The sequence below is a fragment of the Rana temporaria genome, assembly GCF_905171775.1.
Source record: "Rana temporaria chromosome 2 unlocalized genomic scaffold, aRanTem1.1 chr2j, whole genome shotgun sequence".
Taxonomy (NCBI): domain Eukaryota; kingdom Metazoa; phylum Chordata; class Amphibia; order Anura; family Ranidae; genus Rana; species Rana temporaria.
The window spans coordinates 576,732-596,778 of record NW_024404414.1 but is presented as its reverse complement, the minus strand read 5'-3'; the positions used below and the strand labels follow the sequence as shown (position 1 = coordinate 596,778).

General features: G+C 49.3%; 1 protein-coding gene across 4 annotated transcripts in view; it reads right to left on the bottom strand.

The window, feature by feature from the left end:
* Window positions 1-1,675: 1,675 nt before the first annotated feature.
* Window positions 1,676-20,047, bottom strand: part of LOC120921614 — a 55,380-nt gene continuing 37,008 nt past the window's right edge. Inside the window, exons 8-10 of one of the 4 annotated variants that reach the window (XM_040334120.1) lie at window positions 14,888-14,956; window positions 2,412-2,465; window positions 1,676-1,757 (exon numbers count right to left, since the gene is read on the bottom strand). In XM_040334120.1, coding sequence (XP_040190054.1) covers window positions 1,750-1,757; window positions 2,412-2,465; window positions 14,888-14,956 — 131 coding nt within the window. In that variant the 3' untranslated portion in view covers window positions 1,676-1,749. The remainder of the gene's footprint in view (window positions 1,758-2,411; window positions 2,466-14,887; window positions 14,957-20,047) is intronic. The other 3 variants (XM_040334123.1, XM_040334122.1, XM_040334124.1) reach the window with 3 other exon arrangements.

The window sequence follows — 20,047 nt, the reverse complement described above, 5'->3', positions numbered from 1 at the left end:
ATATATACAATCAAAGGGAGATACCGTATTCATAAACAAAGCCAGGCCGAGGTCATACACGTGGGATGTCAGCAGATGGGTGAGGATGGGAACAGAACAGAGCAGGGAGCGGACAGATGGACGGGCTGCGGGGTAGGAATCCAAGGAAAACAGGAATCAGGAAACAGGGAGGATAAGTCCAGGCAGGGATCAGGATCAAGAATCAGAACCAAGGATCAGAATCAGGGTCCCGAAAACAGGGTCAGCATACAGGCTCAGGTCCGAGAGGTAGAACCATACCGGGGCGGGGAGAGATTACACACGCCGGGTATTTATAGAGGCATGCTGATTGCAATCAGGTCACACCTGAACGCAGGAAGGGCTGTATGCTCCATACTGCCGGGATCCATCCGCTGGTGGAGGCCAGTACTGCGTCCCAAAGGTGAAATACCAGCAGGGGGAAGTTCTCCTGACAGCTCCAAACTGCCAGGAGACCCCTGCTGGTGGAACGCAGCACTGCAAGCCAGATCATAAATAGCACCAGCGGATGGAACCTTTCCTGACAATTATAACAAAAATAATTTTTAGTCAGACAAAATTCCACACTTTGAAGAAGGAATTTCTTGTGTTTGGCTGATAATTCAGACTGAATCAGAGCCCATTTTACTGCCACAATTGCATCAGCATGACTAATTATTGTATACAAAGAGCTGACATCGGCAGTGATGAGCAGACTATTGGGCCTACAAGGGATAGTTTCTAATATTTAAATAAACTGTTTCGTATCTCTCAAAAATGATTTAGTACTGGAAACAATGGGTTTAAGAAAAAAATCAATATATTGACCTAATCTTGATGAAACGGACTCTATGCCATTTACTATAGGCCGCCCAGGTGGCTGTGTGGCATTTTTATGTACTTTGGGCAAAAAGTAAATGATTGGCGTTCTACACGCACTAGGGTCTAAAAAGTCTGCTTCCTTTTTGGAAAGGATTTTCCGTTTCACCCCCTTTTTGACCAACTTGGTAAGATCATCTTTAAATTCAAATATAGGATCACTTTTCAATAACTTATAGGTGTTGGTGTCTCCCAACAGGCGGCTCATTTCTTGTTTATAAAAAAGTTTGCTCATCACAACTAACCCTCCCCCCTTATCTGAAGGACGAATTACCAAATCCTTCTTGTTTTCCAAAGAGGAGATGCCTTTTTTCACATGTAGCGCCCCTTTACTTTCAGAAAGGATGCTATGTTAAATTTAGTGGGGGAATGAGAGAGTTATGTTGCTCACATTCTTGGATTTGGTAAATTTGTCGCCAAATCTGGATTGTTCTGTGGGTCAGTCTATTTGGAAATATTAACATATGTCTGAAATTTATAAAAATTCCTAACCCAAGCGAATTTAAGACCCTTATCTAGAACTTGTAGTTCATCTTCTGATAAGGTAGTCCCACTAATATTAAAAATACCAGTACCTAATGGGATTTTATCCCATCATTTTTTTGCGCTGATTGCACCCTTTGGTTTTTCAATAGAGAGGAGGGGCCTGATGAAGGTTACAATAGAGAGGAGGGGCCTGATGAAGGTTACAATAGAGAGGAGGGGCCTGATGAAGGTTACAATAGAGAGGAGGGGCCTGATGAAGGTTACAATAGAGAGGAGGGGCCTGATGAAGGTTACAATAGAGAGGAGGGGCCTGATGAAATTATTTCCTCAATGTGATGATAACAAAGGGTCACAATGTCCTCTTCAGGTTCTTCACTCCAGAAGATGTCACAGAACTGAGGAGACAAATAAGAAAATCATTATATTCCATGCACGTCACCTATTATTAGAAGGCTGCATGCCGGGGGTGTCCAACATGTGGCCCTCCAGCGGCGACGGCGCGGACACGCCCCGCGTATTGTTTACGCGTGGATTTCTGTATGATGGTGAGTACAGCCACCATACAGAAATCCCCGGGCAGACATGTACGGTGAAAACGGTCCGGCGGACCGGTTTCATCGTACATGTATGCTCGTCTGTACGCGGCCTTACACCCACCTGTTCCCTGACACCCACCTGTTCCCTGACACCTACCGTTCCCTGACACCCACCTGTTCCATGACACCCACCTGTTCCATGACACCCACCTGTTCCCTGACACCTACCGTTCCCTGACACCCACCTGTTCCCTGACACCTACCTGTTCCCTGACACCCACCTGTTCCCTGACACCCACCTGTTCCCTGACACCCACCTGTTCCATGACACCCACCTGTTTCCTGACACCCACCTGTTCCCTGACACCTACCGTTCCCTGACACCCACCGGTTCCCTGACACCCACCTGTTCCCTGACACCCACCTGTTCACTGACACCCACCTTTTCCCTGACACCTACCGTTCCCTGACACCCACCTGTTCCCTGACACCCACCTGTTCCCTGACACTTACCTGTTACTGGTTCATCCTCTTCTGGTTGCACATAATCTCCGACTTCACTTTCTTCTTAAAACAGGTAAAAATTTCAATATTAGTCAATGAACATGCAAATTGTCCTTTCTAACAATTTACATACATAGTCCCACACAGGGGTTTCTTTCCAGCAGGAACGTGGGGGAACGCGGTTCCAGCATCTCCAGCACTGAATGTATGGTAAGGGATACGGGGGTGTGCTGGAGGGTCTATTGTTTCTGGCTGCTCAGGGGATCTATTGTTGTTGGGGGATCTATTGTTGCTGTGAAAGTCTATGGTTGTTGAGGGGACCTTCTGTTGCTTGGGGGTCAATGCTTGCTGGGAGGGATCTACAGTTCAGGGGGGTCTACTGTTACTGGCTGCTGGGGGAATTATTCATACTGGCTGCTAGGTGATCTATTGGGCCAGATTCACGTAGATCAGCGGATCTATAGATCCGCTCGATCTACGTGATTTAAGATCCGCTCCCGCAAGTTTAGGAAGCAAGTGGCTAATTCACAAAACACTTACCTCAAAACTTGCGACGGCGGATCCTAAATCCCCCGGCGGAATTCAAATTCCGCGGCTAGGGGAGTGTACTATTTAAATCAGGCGCGTTCCCGCGCCGATTTAAATGCGCATGCGCCGTCCGGGGAATTTCCCGGCGTGCATTGCTCCCACTGACGTCACTAGGACGTCAGTGGTTTCGACGTGAGCGTGACTTGCGACGCGCGTGTTTGTGAATCGGCGTACGCAAACGACGTTAGAAAATTCAAATTCGACGCGGGAACGCCGGCTATACTTAACATTGGCTGCGCCTGATAAAAGAAAGGGTAAGTATACGACGGGTACGCCGCTACGGAAACGTCGTAAGAAGACTGCGTCGGGTCCGCGTACGTTCGTGAATTTGCGTATCTCGCTGATTTACATATTATTCAAGGTAAATCAGCGGGAACGCCCCCGGCGCCATTTTTAAATCCAAAAAAAGATCCGACAGTGTAACACATTGTAACACTATCGGATCTAGCCCTATCTATGCGTATGTGATTCTATGAACCAGGCGCATAGATAGGACCAGTGTAAGTCAGAGATACGATGGGGGATCAGGAGATATCTGTAGATAATACACCGGAGTATCTCTTTGTGAATCTGGCCCATTGTTTCTGGCAGGGGTGTATAGTTAAAGGGATATCACTGCTGCAGGTAGATCAGATTGAAATGAATCTCTCCTACAGATTGGAAGCGACAGGTGCTGGCAATGCGTATAGCAAAGAGGATGAGAGAAAATTCTGGAGAGCCGCACTCCAAAAATTTGCCTTTATTTGTAAAAAAAAAAAGGAGCAAAAATACAAGCCACAGCAGAGCGGACAGAAGAGCTGACGCGTTTCACACCATCAAACAGTGCTTAATCATAGCTATATCTTACAAATAAAGGCTAATTTTTGGAGTGCGGCTGTCCAGAATTTTCTCTCATGCTCAGAGGTCTATAGTTGCTGGAGATGATCTATTCTTGCTGGGGGGCTATATTGTTGCATTGGATTTATTGTTGCTGGGGGGTGGGGGGACTATTGTTGCTGATAAGGTGCAGTGTAGTTGTTGGGAGATCTATTGTTGCTGCTGGGGTCTATGGTTGATGGGGTGTGCCTATTATTGCTGGTCGGATCTATTGTTGCTGGAGGGATTTATTGTTGCTGGAGGGATTTATTGTTGCTGGAGGGATCTATTGTTTTTGGGAGGGGGTCTATTGTTGCTGGTTGCAGGAGATTAATTTTACTGCTTTTTTTGTTATCATTAACACATTTCATATAAATTACTTAGCACCAAAAAATGATACTTGGTTGTGTATTCTCTAAAAGGGGCAAAACTGATAGGTGGGTAGGGGTAGGGGGTGGAACTAAGGTACATTGCTCGGAGGTGGGTAGGGGCCGAAGACAAGGGGTGACCCAGAAGTTGGGAGTACTGCACCTATGTTTTGCATGACGTGTAGAAGACTTAGAACCCCCTGTATGGTGAAGACTTAGAACCCCCCTGTATGGTGAAGACTTAGAACCCCCCTGTATGGTGAAGACTTAGAACCCCCCTGTATGGTGAAGACTTAGAACCCCCTGTATGGTAAAGACTTAGAACCCCCTGTATGGTGAAGACTTAGAACCCCCTGTATGGTGAAGACTTAGAACCCCCTGTATAGTGAAGACTTAGAACCCCCTGTATGGTGAAGACTTAGAACCCCCTGTATGGTGAAGACTTAGAACCCCCCTGTATGGTGAAGACTTAGAACCCCCCTGTATGGTGAAGACTTAGAACCCCCCTGTATGGTGAAGACTTAGAACCCCCTGTATGGTAAAGACTTAGAACCCCCTGTATGGTGAAGACTTAGAACCCCCTGTATGGTGAAGACTTAGAACCCCCTGTATAGTGAAGACTTAGAACCCCCTGTATGGTGAAGACTTAGAACCCCCTGTATGGTGAAGACTTAGAACCCCCCGTATGGTGAAGACTTAGAACCCCCTGTATGGTGAAGACTTAGAACCCCCTGTATGGCGAAGACTTAGAACCCCCTGTATGGTGAAGACTTAGCACCCCCTGTATGGTGAAGACTTAGAACCCCCTGTATGGTGAAGACTTAGAACCCCCTGTATGGTGAAGACTTAGAACCCCCTGTATGGCGAAGACTTAGAACCCCCTGTATGGCGAAGACTTAGAACCCCCTGTATGGTGAAGACTTAGCACCCCCTGTATGGTGAAGTCTTAGAACCCCCTGTATGGTGAAGTCTTAGAACCCCCTGTATGGTGAAGACTTAACCCCCTGTATGGTAAAGACTTAGAACCCCCTGTATGGTGAAGACTTAACCCCCTGTATGGTAAAGACTTAGAACCCCCTGTATGGTGAAGACTTAGAACCCCCCTGTATGGTGAAGACTTAGAACCCCCCTGTATGGTGAAGACTTAGAACCCCCCTGTATGGTGAAGACTTAGAACCCCCCTGTATGGTGAAGACTTAGAACCCCCCTGTATGGTGAAGACTTAGAACCCCCTGTATGGTGAAGACTTAGAACCCCCTGTATGGTGAAAACTTAGAACCCCCTGTATGGTGAAGACTTAGAACCCCCTGTATGGTGAAGACTTAGAACCCCCTTTATGGTGAAGACTTAGAACCCCCTGTATGGTGAAGACTTAGAACCCCCTGTATGGTGAAGACTTAGAACCCCCTGTATAGTGAAGACTTAGAACCCCCTGTATGGTGAAGACTTAGAACCCCCTGTATGGTGAAGACTTAGAACCCCCTGTATGGTGAAGACTTAGAACCCCCTGTATGGTAAAGACTTAGAACCCCCTGTATGGTGAAGACTTAGAACCCCCTGTATGTTTTTTTCACTTTCTGTCCAAAAATAATAAACATTAGTACAATATTCCTACAATACCAAATCTGAAATACAATCCTCTCAGTTGAGGTCATCAAGAAGTAATGATCGGTTGCTTGTGTTACAATCTTCTGGTTGAACCTAAAGTGGCCTTCAAGTAACTTCCCTTCGTGAACCACAGCAGTGGCGGCTGGTGCTCAAATTTTTTGGGGGGGCGCCAACAAAAAAAATAAAATAAAAATTGCAGCCTCACTGTGCACATCAAATGCAGTCACTGTGCCATCAATTGTCACCACTGTGCCATGCTATCAAACGCAGTCACTGTGCCATCATACGCAGCCACTGTGCCATGCTATCAAACGCAGTCACTGTGCCATCATACGCAGCCACTGTGCCATCAATTCGCACCATAGTGCCATGCCATCAAACGCAGTCACTGTGCCATGCCATCAAACGCAGCCACTGTGCCATGCCATCAAACGCAGCCACTGTGCCATCAATTGTCACCACTGTGCCATGCCATCAAACGCAGCCACTGTGCCATCAATTGTCACCACTGTGCCATGCCATCAAATGCAGTCACTATGCCATCGATTCGCACCATAGTGCCATGCCATCAAACGCAGTCACTGTGCCATGCCATCAAACGCAGCCACTGTGCCATGCCATCAAATGCAGTCACTATGCCATCGATTCGCACCATAGTGCCATGCCATCAAACGCAGTCACTGTGCCATGCCATCAAACGCAGTCACTGTGCCATGCCATCAAACGCAGTCACTGTGCCATGCCATCAAACGCAGTCACTGTGCCATGCCATCAAACGCAGCCACTGTGCCATGCCATCAAACGCAGCCACTGTGCCATCAATTGTCACCACTGTGCCATGCCATCAAAAGCAGTCACTGTGCCATGCCATCAAACGCAGCCACTGTGCCCCTCAATTGTCACCACTGTGCCCTTTAATTGTCGCCACTGTGCCCATTGTTGCCACTGTGCATGTCACTGTGCCCTTTAATTGTTGCCACTGTTCCCATTGTCACCACTGTTCCCATTGTCACCACTGTGCCCTTTGTCACCACTGTGCCCATTGATGCCACTGTGCCCTTTGTCAGCACTGTGCCCATTGATGCCACTGTGCCCTTTGTCAGCACTGTGCCCATTGATGCCACTGTGCCCTTTGTCGCCTCTGTGCCCATTGTCGCCGCTGTGCCCTGTAAAATGCACTTACCTTACTCCTTCCACGTCCCTCGATGTCTTCTCCCGCCTTGGTGACGCTTCAGCCAATCAGGTTACCGATAACCAGAATCGGCGAACCTGATTGGCTGAGACGGCCGTCAGTCTCATCCAAGGAACGCCCCCCCCCCCGTACGTCCCGAGGATAAGACATCCGGGAGCCGAGGGCTGTACTCGGAAAGCCTATCAGAGCCACTGGCTCCGATAGGCACTTCCGCACAGCCAACCAGCTGCCATTATTCAGGTGGCCGGCGCTCAAGTTCCGGCCATCTCTGAATAGACCAGCGGCAGCTGGCAACAATAACATACATTCATGCAATACATGAATGTATGTTATTAGACTCAGTGGCGGGCGAGAGCCAGAGGGGGCGGCGCTCCAGCGCCCTCTATGGACGAACCGCCACTGAGCCACAGTATATTGTTTCCAGAACATCCAAACTTGTGGCCTTCAACATGCAGATATTGACTTGACCCGTCTCCAGTGTTCTCTTTATTATAAAGAATGATATGGTTTGAGAGATGTGTGGAGAGAGAGAGAGAGGAGCAAGAATTTTGTCTTTGGGGCTCGAAGACATCATCTGCAGGGATGGGATGAGGTTTGGATTTCCATGTTACCGTGGATTCACAGCCAGGGCCGCCATCAGGGGGGGGTACAGCCGGTACACTTGTAAGGGGCCCTCCTGTCTGAGGGGCCCGGACCATGGGTCACAACCCAGGCTATCTTTATTATGTTAGAGCGGCCCAGCCTCCAGGATGCAGGGGAAGGTGGACAGGTGGGCTGATCCCACCTGTGTGCAAGTTGGGCCTGCTGTCAGGTGCCGGGGCGGTGGACCCCATGGAGGAGGACATCAGGGGGAGGAGCCTTTTGTGTGTGCAGGTCGAAGGGCCCCATGAAGGAGGAGGTCGGGTGGAGGAGCCCCCCTCTCCTTTTGTGCATGCAGGTCTGGGCCCGCATGCACACAGAGGGCAAGGAAGCCAGAGAATTGTGCATTTAAGACAGCAGTGTGATCAAGGGGGAAAGAGCCAGAGCATTGTGTGTATAAGGCAGCTGTGTGATCCAGGAGGAGGGGGGCACAGAGCCTGAGCATTGTGTGTTTAAGGCAGCAGGGTGATCTAGGGGGAGAGGGGCAGAGAGCTGGAGCACTGTGTGTATAAGGCAGCAGTGTGATCCAGGGGGAGGGGGGCAGAGAGCCAGAGAACTGTGTGTATCAGGCAGCTGTGTGATCCAGGGGAAGAGGGGCACAGAGCTGGAGCATTGTGTGTATAAGGCAGCAGTGTGATCCAGGGGGAGGGGGCACAGAGCCCGAGCATTGTGTGTTTAAGGCAGCAGTGTGATCCAGGGGGAGGGGGCAGAGAGCCAGAGCACTGTGTGTATAAGGCAGCAGTGTGATCCAGGGGGAGGGAGCAGAGAGCCAGAGCATTGTGTGTATAAGGTAGCAGTGTGATCTAGGGAGAGGGGGGCAGAGAGCCGGAGCACTGTGTGTATAAGGCAGCAGTGTGATCCAGGGGGAGAGGGGCAGAGAGCCAGAGAACTGTGTGTATAAGGCAGCAGTGTGATCCAGGGGGAGGGGAGCAGAGAGCCGGAGCATTGTGTGTATAAGGTAGCAGTGTGATCTAGGGAGAGGGGGGCAGAGAGCCAGAGAACTGTGTGTATAAGGTAGCAGTGTGATCCAGGGGGAGAGGGAGCAGAGAGCCAGAGCATTGTGTGTATAAGGCAGCAGTGTGATCCAGGGGGAGGGGGGCAGAGAGCCAGAGCATTGTGTGTATAAGGCAGCAGTGTGATCCAGGGGGAGGGGGGCAGAGAGCCAGAGCACTGTGTGTATAAGGTAGCAGTGTGATCCAGGAGGGGAGGGGCACAGAGCCGGAGCATTGTGTGTATAAGGCATTTAAAATTCATGTGGTCCACGGAATTCAAAATTGTGAGTTTAGTGGTCCGAAAGGTTGGCGACCACTGTGCTGGAGTCGGTGTTTACGAGACAAAACCATTTTTTTTTTGCTAGAAAATTACTTAAAACCCCCAAACATTATATATATATATTTTTTTTTCTAACACCCTAGAGAATAAAATGGCAGTCATTGCAATACTTTTTGTCACACCGTATTTGCGTAGCGGTCTTACAAGCGCACTTTTTTTGGAAAAAATTCACTTTTTTAAATTAAAAAATAAGACAACAATAAATTTGGCCCAATTTTTTTATATATTGTGAAAGATAATGTTACGCCGAGTAAAATGGTACCCAACATGTCACGCTTAAAAATTGCGCCCGCTCGTGGCATGGCGTCAAACTTTTACCCTTAAAAATCTTGATAGGCGACGTTTAAAAAATTCTACAGGTTGCATTTTTTGAGTTACAGAGTAGGCCTAAGGCTAAAATTATTGCTCTCGCTCTAACGATCGCGGCGATACCTCACTTGTGTGGTTTGAATACCGTTTTCATATGTCGGCGCTACTCGCGTATACGTTCGCTTCTACGCGCGAGCTCGTCGGGACGGGGCGCTTTAAAAAAAATTTTTTTTGCTTTTCGCATTTATTTTTATTTATTTTAGAATTTTTAACACTGAAAAAAAAAATAAAAAAAATTATCACTTTTATTCCTATTACAAGGAATGTAAACATCCCATGTAATAGAAAAAAGCATGACAGGTCCTCTTATATATGAGATCTGGGGTCAAAAAGACGTCACATCTCATATTTGGGCATCGCGCCGACCCCCCCCACCCCACCACCTTAATTAAATACAGCCTGATCAGTGCCAATTAAATGCAGCTATACCAGTGCCACGGGAATGATTTCACCGCACAGACCCGCCTGCATGTTTTTGCTGTGAAAATGACAATGGTCCCAAAAATGTGTCAAAAGTGTCCGAAGTGTCCGCCATAATGTCGCAGTCACGAAAAAAATCGCTGATCGCCGCCATTAGTAGTAAAAATATTTTTTTTATAAAAATGCAATAAAACTATCCCCTATTTTGTAAACGCTATAAATTTTGCGCAAACCAATCGATAAACGCTTATTGCGATTTTTTTTTACCAAAAATACGTAGAAGAATACGTATCGGCCTAAACTGAGGAAAAAAAAACATTGTTTTATATATTTTTGGGGGATATTTATTACAGCGAAAAGTAAAAAATATTGCATTTTTTTCAAAATTGTCGCTCTGTTTTTGCTTATAGCGCAAAAAATAAAAACCGCAGAGGTGATCAAATACCACCAAAAGAAAGCTCTATTTGTGGGGGGAAAAAAGTACGCCAATTTTGTTTGGGAGCCACGTCGCACGACCGCGCAATTGTCAGTTAAAGCGACGCAGTGCCGAATCGCAAAAACTGCCTGGGTCCTTTAGCTGCCTTAGGCCCCGTACACACGAGAGGATCCATCCGCTGAAAAATCTCAGCGGATCGGTTTCAGCGGATAGATCCCCTGGTGTGTACGTTCCAGCGGATATTTATCCGCGGATATTTCTGAATTCCAGCAGATAAAAATTTGTAGACATGCTAACAAATCTATCCGCTGGAATCGGCTCCAGCGGATCGATCTGGTGGTCTGTACAGACTCACCGGATCGATCCGTCCGAACCCATCCCTTTGCATGCGTCGTAATGATTCGACGCATGCGTGGATATCCTTATATGACAGCGTCACGCACGTCGCCGCGTCATCATCGCGGCGACGGCGCGACACATCACCGCGATGGGAATTCGGCGCGGATTTCGATCTGATGGTGTGTACACTCCATCGGATCAAAATCCTCAGAGGATTTATCCGCGGATACGGGACCCGGCCAGTTTTTGCGATTCGGCACTGCGTCTCTTTAACTGACAATTGCGCGGTCGTGCGACGTGGCTCCCAAACAAAATATGCGTCCTTTTTTCCCCACAAATAGAGCTTTCTTTTGGTGGTATTTGATCACCTCTGCGGTTTTTATTTTTTTGCGCTATAAGCAAAAATAGAGCGACAATTTTGAAAAAAATGCAATATTTTTTACTTTTTGCTATAATAAATATCCCCCAAAAATATATAAAACATCGTTTTTTTTTCCTCAGTTTAGGCCGATACATATTCTTCTACCTATTTTTGGTAAAAAAAATCGCAATAAGCGTTTATCGATTGGTTTGCGCAAAATTTATAGCGTTTACAAAATAGGGGATAGTTTCATTGCATTTTTATAAAAAAAATATTTTTACTACTAATGGCGGCGATCAGCGATTTTTTTCGTGACTGCGACATTATGGCGGACACTTCGGACACTTTTGACACATTTTTGGGACCATTGTCATTTTCACAGCAAAACATGCATTAAAAATGCTCTGATTACTGTGAAAATTACAATTGCAGTTTAGGAGTTAACCACAAGGGGGCGCTGAAGGAGTTATGTGTCACCTCATTTGTGTTTCTAACTGTAGGGGGGCGGGGCTGGACGTGTGACATCATTGATCGTGTTTCCCTATAACAGGGAACACACGATCGATGACGGTGCCACAGTGAAGCACGGGGAAGCTGTGTTTACACGCGGCTCTCCCCGTTCTTCAGCTCCGGGGACCGATCGCGGGACTCCAGCGGCGATCGGGTCCCGCGGCCACCGAGCTTCGGACCGGGTCGCGGGCGCGCGCCTGCGACCCACGGCTGGGCACTTAAAGAGGACGTACCTGTACGTGATTGTGCCTAGCCGTGCCATTAGCCGTACTCATCGATCTTTGAGAGGAAGTGATGTAATCTGTAGAACGGTCTGATGAGGAAAGTGTAAAGCAGTTCAGGAGAAGGTTGTCCGGGGGGGGGGGGGGGGGGGCACCTTGCGGAGGACAGCAGGGAGCGATCTTCTGAATCCATATCTTCAGACTGCCCTGAAAGCTAAATCTAAGTTCGATAAAATCAGGGGTCAAGTCCTGGGGAAAAAAGTGTGGGAACTCCCACCCAAGATCCACTCCCCCACCAAAAAAAAAAAATGATACGCTCATATGCATAATTACTAAACCGCAACCGCAACTTTCTAAATCCCGCGATAACTCGCGGCAGACCTCCGCAATGTCTCCTGGGAACAATGACAAAAGCTCCCAGGAGACATTGCGGCATCGAGGAAGTGACGGAATACCCGCACACTACCCGATGAATCCATATACAGGAAGTGACGGAATACCCGCACACTACCCGATAAATCCATATACAGGAAGTGACGGAATACCCGCACACTACCCGATAAATCCATATACAGGAAGTGACGGAATACCCGCACACTACCCGATAAATCCATATACAGGAAGTGAAGGAATACCGGCACACTACCCGATGAATCCATATACAGGAAGTGACGGAATACCGGCACACTACCCGATAAATCCATATACAGGAAGTGACGGAATACCGGCACACTACCCGATAAATCCATATACAGGAAGTGAAGGAATACCGGCACACTACCCGATAAATCCATATACAGGAAGTGACGGAATACCCGCACACTACCCGATAAATCCATATACAGGAAGTGACGGAATACCCGCACACTACCTGATAAATCCATATACAGGAAGTGACGGAATACCGGCACACTACCCGATAAATCCATATACAGGAAGTGACGGAATACCCGCACACTACCTGATAAATCCATATAGAGGAAGTGACGGAATACCCGCACACTACCCGATAAATCCATATACAGGAAGTGAAGGAATACCGGCACACTACCCGATGAATCCATATACAGGAAGTGACGGAATACCGGCACACTACCCGATAAATCCATATACAGGAAGTGACGGAATACCCGCACACTACCCGATAAATCCATATACAGGAAGTGACGGAATACCGGCACACTACCCGATAAATCCATATACAGGAAGTGAAGGAATACCGGCACACTACCCGATGAATCCATATACAGGAAGTGACGGAATACCCGCACACTACCCGATGAATCCATATATAGGAAGTGAAGGAATACCGGCACACTACCCGATAAATCCATATACAGGAAGTGACGGAATACCCGCACACTACCCGATGAATCCATATACAGGAAGTGACGGAATACCCGCACACTACCCGATAAATCCATATACAGGAAGTGACGGAATACCCGCACACTACCCGATGAATCCATATACAGGAAGTGACGGAATACCCGCACACTACCCGATAAATCCATATACAGGAAGTGAAGGAATACCCGCACACTACCCGATGAATCCATATACAGGAAGTGACGGAATACCCGCACACTACACGATGAATCCATATACAGGAAGTGAAGGAATACCCGCACACTACCCGATAAATCCATATACAGGAAGCAGCCAGTAACATAAAGGATTACTAAGGTTCACCTGCCCCTGACAGTGACTCGAGCTGGGCATCGCCGCTTAGTGAAGGATTGGCTCGGGCGGCTCGGCTGCTCTAGTCCTGCAAAGGGAACGGCGTTCCTGCTGTGAAAAAAGTGCAGGAACTCCGTTCCCACGCGTTCCCGCAGGACTTGAGCCCTGGATAAAATGTTTGCTCTCATCCCTAACACCCCAACGAATTATTAATCCCTCGGAAGAAATAATGTATACTAGTCATACATTGCATGAATCCATCCATGGTCGTCGCTGCCGCCCCCTATTCAGGTGCCCGTCCCTTTATCGGGCGCCGGGAGCCTGAATTACAGTGGCGGGGTATTTTTTGGAAGCACCTAAATAGAGCCATAGGCGTCCTAAAAGGTGAACAGCGGGCGCCATGCTGGGCGCTCGCAGTTCACTCAGCGTTGTGTTAGGAAAGCAAATGAACACTGAACCGCCTCTTAGCCAATCAGGTGCTCAGGTCTGTTATCTGTCACCTTATTGGCTGAAACGACGAGAAGAGAGGACACGAGAAGACATGGAGGCGTGGGGAGGACATCGCGTGACCCACTACCCCAACGAGACAGGTAAGTGCCGGGTGTGCGGGGGATGCACACTGGCAGCATTTGATGGGCACACTGGCGGCAATTGATGGGTACAGTATCTGCGTTTGATTGCACAGTGGCGGCAATTTATGGGTACAGTGGCTGCATTTGATGGGCACAGTGACTGTATTTGATGGGCACAGTGACTGCATTTGATGGGCACAGTGGCTGCATTTGATTGGCACAGTGGCTGTGTTTGATGGTACAGTGGCGGCAATTGACACCCACCATTCCCTGACACCCACCATTCCCTGACACCCACCCTTCCCTGACACCCCCCGTTTCCTGACACCCCCCATTTCCTGACACCCACCGTTTCCTGACACCCACCATTCCCTGACACCCACCATTCCCTGACACCCACCATTCCCTGACACCCATTATTCCCTGACACCCATTATTCCACTACACCCACCATTCCCTGACACCCACCATTCCCTGACACCCACCATTCCCTGACACCCATCATTTCCTGACACCCACCCTTCCCTGACACCCACCATTCCCTGACACCCACCCTTCCCTGACACCCACCATTCCCTGACACCCACCGTTCCCTGACACCCACCATTCCCTGACACCCACCCTTCCCTGACACCCACCATTCCCTGACACCCGTCATTCCCTGACACCCACCGTTCCCTGACACCCACCATTCCCTGACACCCACCCTTCCCTGACACCCACCCTTCCCTGACACCCACCCTTCCCTGACACCCTCCATTCCCTGACACCCACCCTTCCCTGACACCCACCATTCCCTGACACCCGTCATTCCCTGACACCCACCGTTCCCTGACACCCACCATTCCCTGACACCCACCCTTCCCTGACACCCACCCTTCCCTGACACCCACCCTTCCCTGACACCCTCCATTCCCTGACACCCATCATTGCCTGACACCCATCATTCCCTGACACCCACCCTTCCCTGACACCCACCATTCCCTGACACCCACCTGTTTCTGATGCATCCAAAGAAGATCCCCTCACTCCGGATTTCACATCATTCCCAGCTTCTGTTTCTTCTTGGAACATGTGAAAATGTAAATATTAGTCAATCAACACATGAATCGTCCTCTTGAACAATTGACATAAATAGTCCCTGTAACGGAATGGCCCGTGACACCCAGAGGCTCTTGAAGGATGTGGGGTACTCCTGTGCCAGCGTCACCAATGACTCTTGGGTCTAGGGTCATCCTATGTCCAATAGGGGCAAAGGATGACTGAGAACTGATAATTCATGTGTAAGGGGGGAACTAATGCTCAAAACCACTCTAAAAACCACTAAAAACTAATATTAAAATTATAGATAAAATAAATATATAGGCAGCAGCCACTACCAAGAGATGCTCACGCACCAGCAATAGTATGAAAAGAGGGGGGGGTGTAATGGCGCTTACCAATTAAATACTAAGCAAATGATTAATATATGCACAATACCATTAATGACCAGTTAAAATGTGTTTCACTCCTTATTCCTTGAAACCCTCCAAGCATCAACAACAGTGGCCCAGATTCAAGAAGCTATTGCGCCCGCGCAACCATAGGTTGCGCGGCGCAAATAGCTGTTTTGCTCCCGCGTAGCGAATGCCCCTGATTCAGGAACATCGCTACGCGGACTGCAGCCTAGGATATGACAGACCTAAGCCTCCTTATGCCTTCATATCTCAGGCTGCATTCTTGCGTTGGCCGCTAGGGGGCGCGGCCATTGTGATCGGCGTATAGTATGCAAATTGCATACTACCACCGATTCACAAAAGTTGCGCGGGCCCTGCGCACGCAAGGTACGGAGTTTCCGTACGGCGACTTTAGCATAAGGCTGCTCCTACTCATAAAAATGCAATAAAACTATCCCCTATTTTGTAAACGCTATAAATTTTGCGCAAACCAATCGATAAACGCTTATTGCGATTTTTTTTACCAAAAATAGGTAGAAGAATACGTATCGGCCTAAACTGAGGAATAAAAAATGTTGTCATAGGTAGGCATGTGCAAAAGGGAAAATTTCGTTTCGTTTCGTTTCGTTTTAATTCGTTATTTAATTAATTTCGTTAAGTTAGGTTCGTTACATGTGTTAAATTCGTTTTCGGAACTCGTTCGTTTTCGACCGAATTTCGAAAAATCCGGTCGAATTCGAAAATTCTCTCTTCGAATATAATTTCGAAATTCGATCGGAATTCGAAAAAAAAAAAAAAAAAATTTGAATTCCAAATCGAAAACCCGCGGACGAAATTCGATCGGAATTCGAAAAAAAAAATTCGAATTCCGATCGAATTTCGTCCGCGGGTTTTCGATTCGGAATCGAAAACGTTCGTTCGGATTCGGTAAATTCATTAATATTGCAATTCGGGAATTCGTATGCATCCGAATGTCCGAATAATGAAAAATTCGTCCGAATTTCGATTCGGAACGAAACGAAATGCACATGCCTAGGAACACACGATTAATGACGGCGCCACAGTAAAGACCGGGGAAGCCGTGTTTACACACAGCTCTCCCCGTTCTTCAGCTCCGGGGACCAATCGCGGGACTCCAGCGGCGAGCGGGTCCGCGGGTTCCGCGGCCGCAGACGCGGAGCTTCGGACCGCGGCCGCGACTCGGCTGGGCACTTAAAGAGGATGTACCTGTACATGCTTGTGCCTAGCCGTGCCATTAGCCGTACTCATCGATCTTTGAGAGGAAGTCATGTAATCTGTAGAACGGTCTGATGAGGAAAGTCATGCAGTGCATGAATCCATCCATGGTCGTCGCTGCCGCCCCCTATTCAGGTGCCCGGCCCTTTTTCGGGCGCCGTGAGCCTGAATTACAGTGGCAGGGTATTTTTTGGAAGCACCTAAATAGAGCCATAGGCGTCCAAAAAGGTGAACAGCGGGCGCCATGCTGGGCGCTCGCAATTCACTCAGCGTTGCGTTAGGAAAGCAAATGAACACTGAACCGCCTCTCAGCCAATCAGGTGCTCAGGTCTGTTATCTGTCACCTTATTGGCTGAAACGACGAGAAGAGAGGACACGAGAAGACATGGAGGCGTGGGGAGGACATCGCGTGACCCACTACCCCAACGAGACAGGTAAGTGCCGGGTGTGCGGGGGATGCACACTGGCAGCATTTGATGGGCACACTGGCGGCAATTGATGGGTACAGTATCTGCGTTTGATTGCACAGTGGCGGCATTTGATGGGTACAGTGACTGCATTTGATGGGCACAGTGACTGCATTTGATGGGCACAGTGACTGCATTTGATGGGCACAGTGACTGCATTTGATGGGCACAGTGACTGCATTTGATGGGCACAGTGACTGCATTTGATGGGCACAGTGGCTGCAACTGATTGCACGGTGGCGCCAATCGATGGCACAGTGGCTGCGTTTGATGGGCACAGTGGCTGCATTTGATTGGCACAGTGGCTGTGTTTGATGGTACAGTGGCGGCAATTGACACCCACCATTCCCTGACACCCACCATTCCCTGACACCCACCCTTCCCTGACACCCCCCGTTTCCTGACACCCCCCGTTTCCTGACACCCCCCGTTTCCTGACACCCCCCGTTTCCTGACACCCCCCGTTTCCTGACACCCATTATTCCCTGACACCCATCATTCCACTACACCCACCATTCCCTGACACCCACCATTCCCTGACACCCATTTCCTGACACCCTCCATTCCCTGACACCCACCATTCCCTGACACCCACCCTTCCCTGACACCCACCGTTCCCTGACACCCACCATTCCCTGACACCCACCCTTCCCTGACACCCACCATTCCCTGACACCCGTCGTTCCCTGACACCCACCGTTCCCTGACACCCACCATTCCCTGACACCCACCATTCCCTGACACCCACCCTTCCCTGACACCCACCATTCCCTGACACCCACCGTTCCCTGACACCCACCGTTCCCTGACACCCACCGTTCCCTGACACCCACCGTTCCCTGACACCCACCGTTCCCTGACACCCACCATTCCCTGACACCCACCATTGCCTGACACCCACCCTTCCCTGACACCCATCATTCCCTGACACCCATCATTCCCTGACACCCACCATTGCCTGACACCCACCCTTCCCTGACACCCACCATTCCCTGACACCCACCATTCCCTGACACCCATCATTCCCTGACACCCATCATTCCCTGACACCCACCATTCCCTGACACCCACCATTCCCTGACACCCACCATTCCCTGACACCCACCATTCCCTGACACCCATCATTCCCTGACACCCATCATTCCCTGACACCCACCCTTCCCTGACACCCACCATTCCCTGACACCCACCATTCCCTGACACCCACCATTCCCTGACACCCACCCTTCCCTGACACCCACCATTCCCTGACACCCACCATTCCCTGACACCCACCCTTCCCTGACACCCACCATTCCCTGACACCCACCATTCCCTGACACCCACCCTTCCCTGACACCCACCCTTCCCTGACACCCACCCTTCCCTGACACCCTCCATTCCCTGACACCCATCATTGCCTGACACCCATCATTCCCTGACACCCACCCTTCCCTGACACCCACCCTTCCCTGACACCCACCGTTCCCTGACACCCACCGTTCCCTGAGACCCACCGTTCCCTGACACCCACCGTTCCCTGACACCCACCGTTCCCTGACACCCACCATTCCCTGACACCCACCATTCCCTGACACCCACCCTTCCCTGACACCCATCATTTCCTGACACCCACCCTTCCCTGACACCCACCATTCCCTGACACCCACCGTTCCCTGACACCCACCATTCCCTGACACCCACCCTTCCCTGACACCCACCATTCCCTGACACCCGTCATTCCCTGACACCCACCGTTCCCTGACACCCACCATTCCCTGACACCCACCATTCCCTCACACCCATCATTCCCTGACACCCACCATTCCCTGACACCCACCATTCCCTGACACCCACCATTCCCTGACACCCACCATTCCCTGACACCCACCCTTCCCTGACACCCACCTGTTTCTGTTGCATCCAAAGAAGATCCCCTCACTCCGGATTTCACATCATTGCCAGCTTCTGTTTCTTCTTAGAACATGTGAAAATGTAAATATTAGTCAATGAACACATCAATCGTCCTCTTGAACAATTGACATAAATAGTCCCTGTAACGGAATGGCCCGTGACACCCAGAGACTTTTGAAGGATGTGGGGTACTCCTGTGCCAGCGTCACCAATGACTCTTGGGTCTAGGGTCATCCTATGTCCAATAGGGGCAAAGGATGACTGAGAACTGATATCTCGGATTACATGAGATGGGACAGTAATGATAATTCATGTGTAAGGGGGGGAACTAATGCTCAAAACCACTCTAACCAAGGGCACTAAAAACCAATATTAAAATTATAGATAAAATAAATTAAAATAAATATATAGGCAGCAGCCACTACCAAGAGATGCTCACGCACCAGCAATAGTATGAAAAGAGGAGGGGGTGTAATGGCGCTTACCAATTAAATACTAAGCAAATGATTAATATATGCACAATACCATTAATGACCAGTTAAAATGTGTTTCACCCCTTATTCCTTGAAACCCTCCAAGCATCAACAACAGTGGCCCAGATTCAAGAAGCTATTGCGCCCGCGCAACCATAGGTTGCGCGGCGCAATAGCTGTTTTGCTCCCGCGTAGCGAATGCCCCTGATTCAGGAACATCGCTACGCGGACTGCAGCCTAGGATATGACAGACATAAGCCTCCTTATGCCTTCATATCTCAGGCTGCATTCTTGCGTTGGCCGCTAGGGGGCGCGGCCATTGTGATCGGCGTATAGTATGCAAATTGCATACTACCACCGATTCACAAAAGTTGCGCGGGCCCTGCGCACGCAAGGTACGGAGTTTCCGTACGGCGACTTTAGCGCAAGGTTGCTCCTGCTGTAGCAGGGGCAACCTATGCTAAAGTATAGCCGCCCTTCCCGCTCGTGAAATTTGAATTTCACGTCGTTTACGTAAGTGATTCGTGAATGGCGCTGGACGCCATTCACGTTCACTTAGAAGCAAATGACGTCCTTGCGACGTCATTTGCCGCAATGCACGTCGGGAAAGTTTCCCGACGGAGCATGCGCTGTTCGCTCGGCGCGGGAGC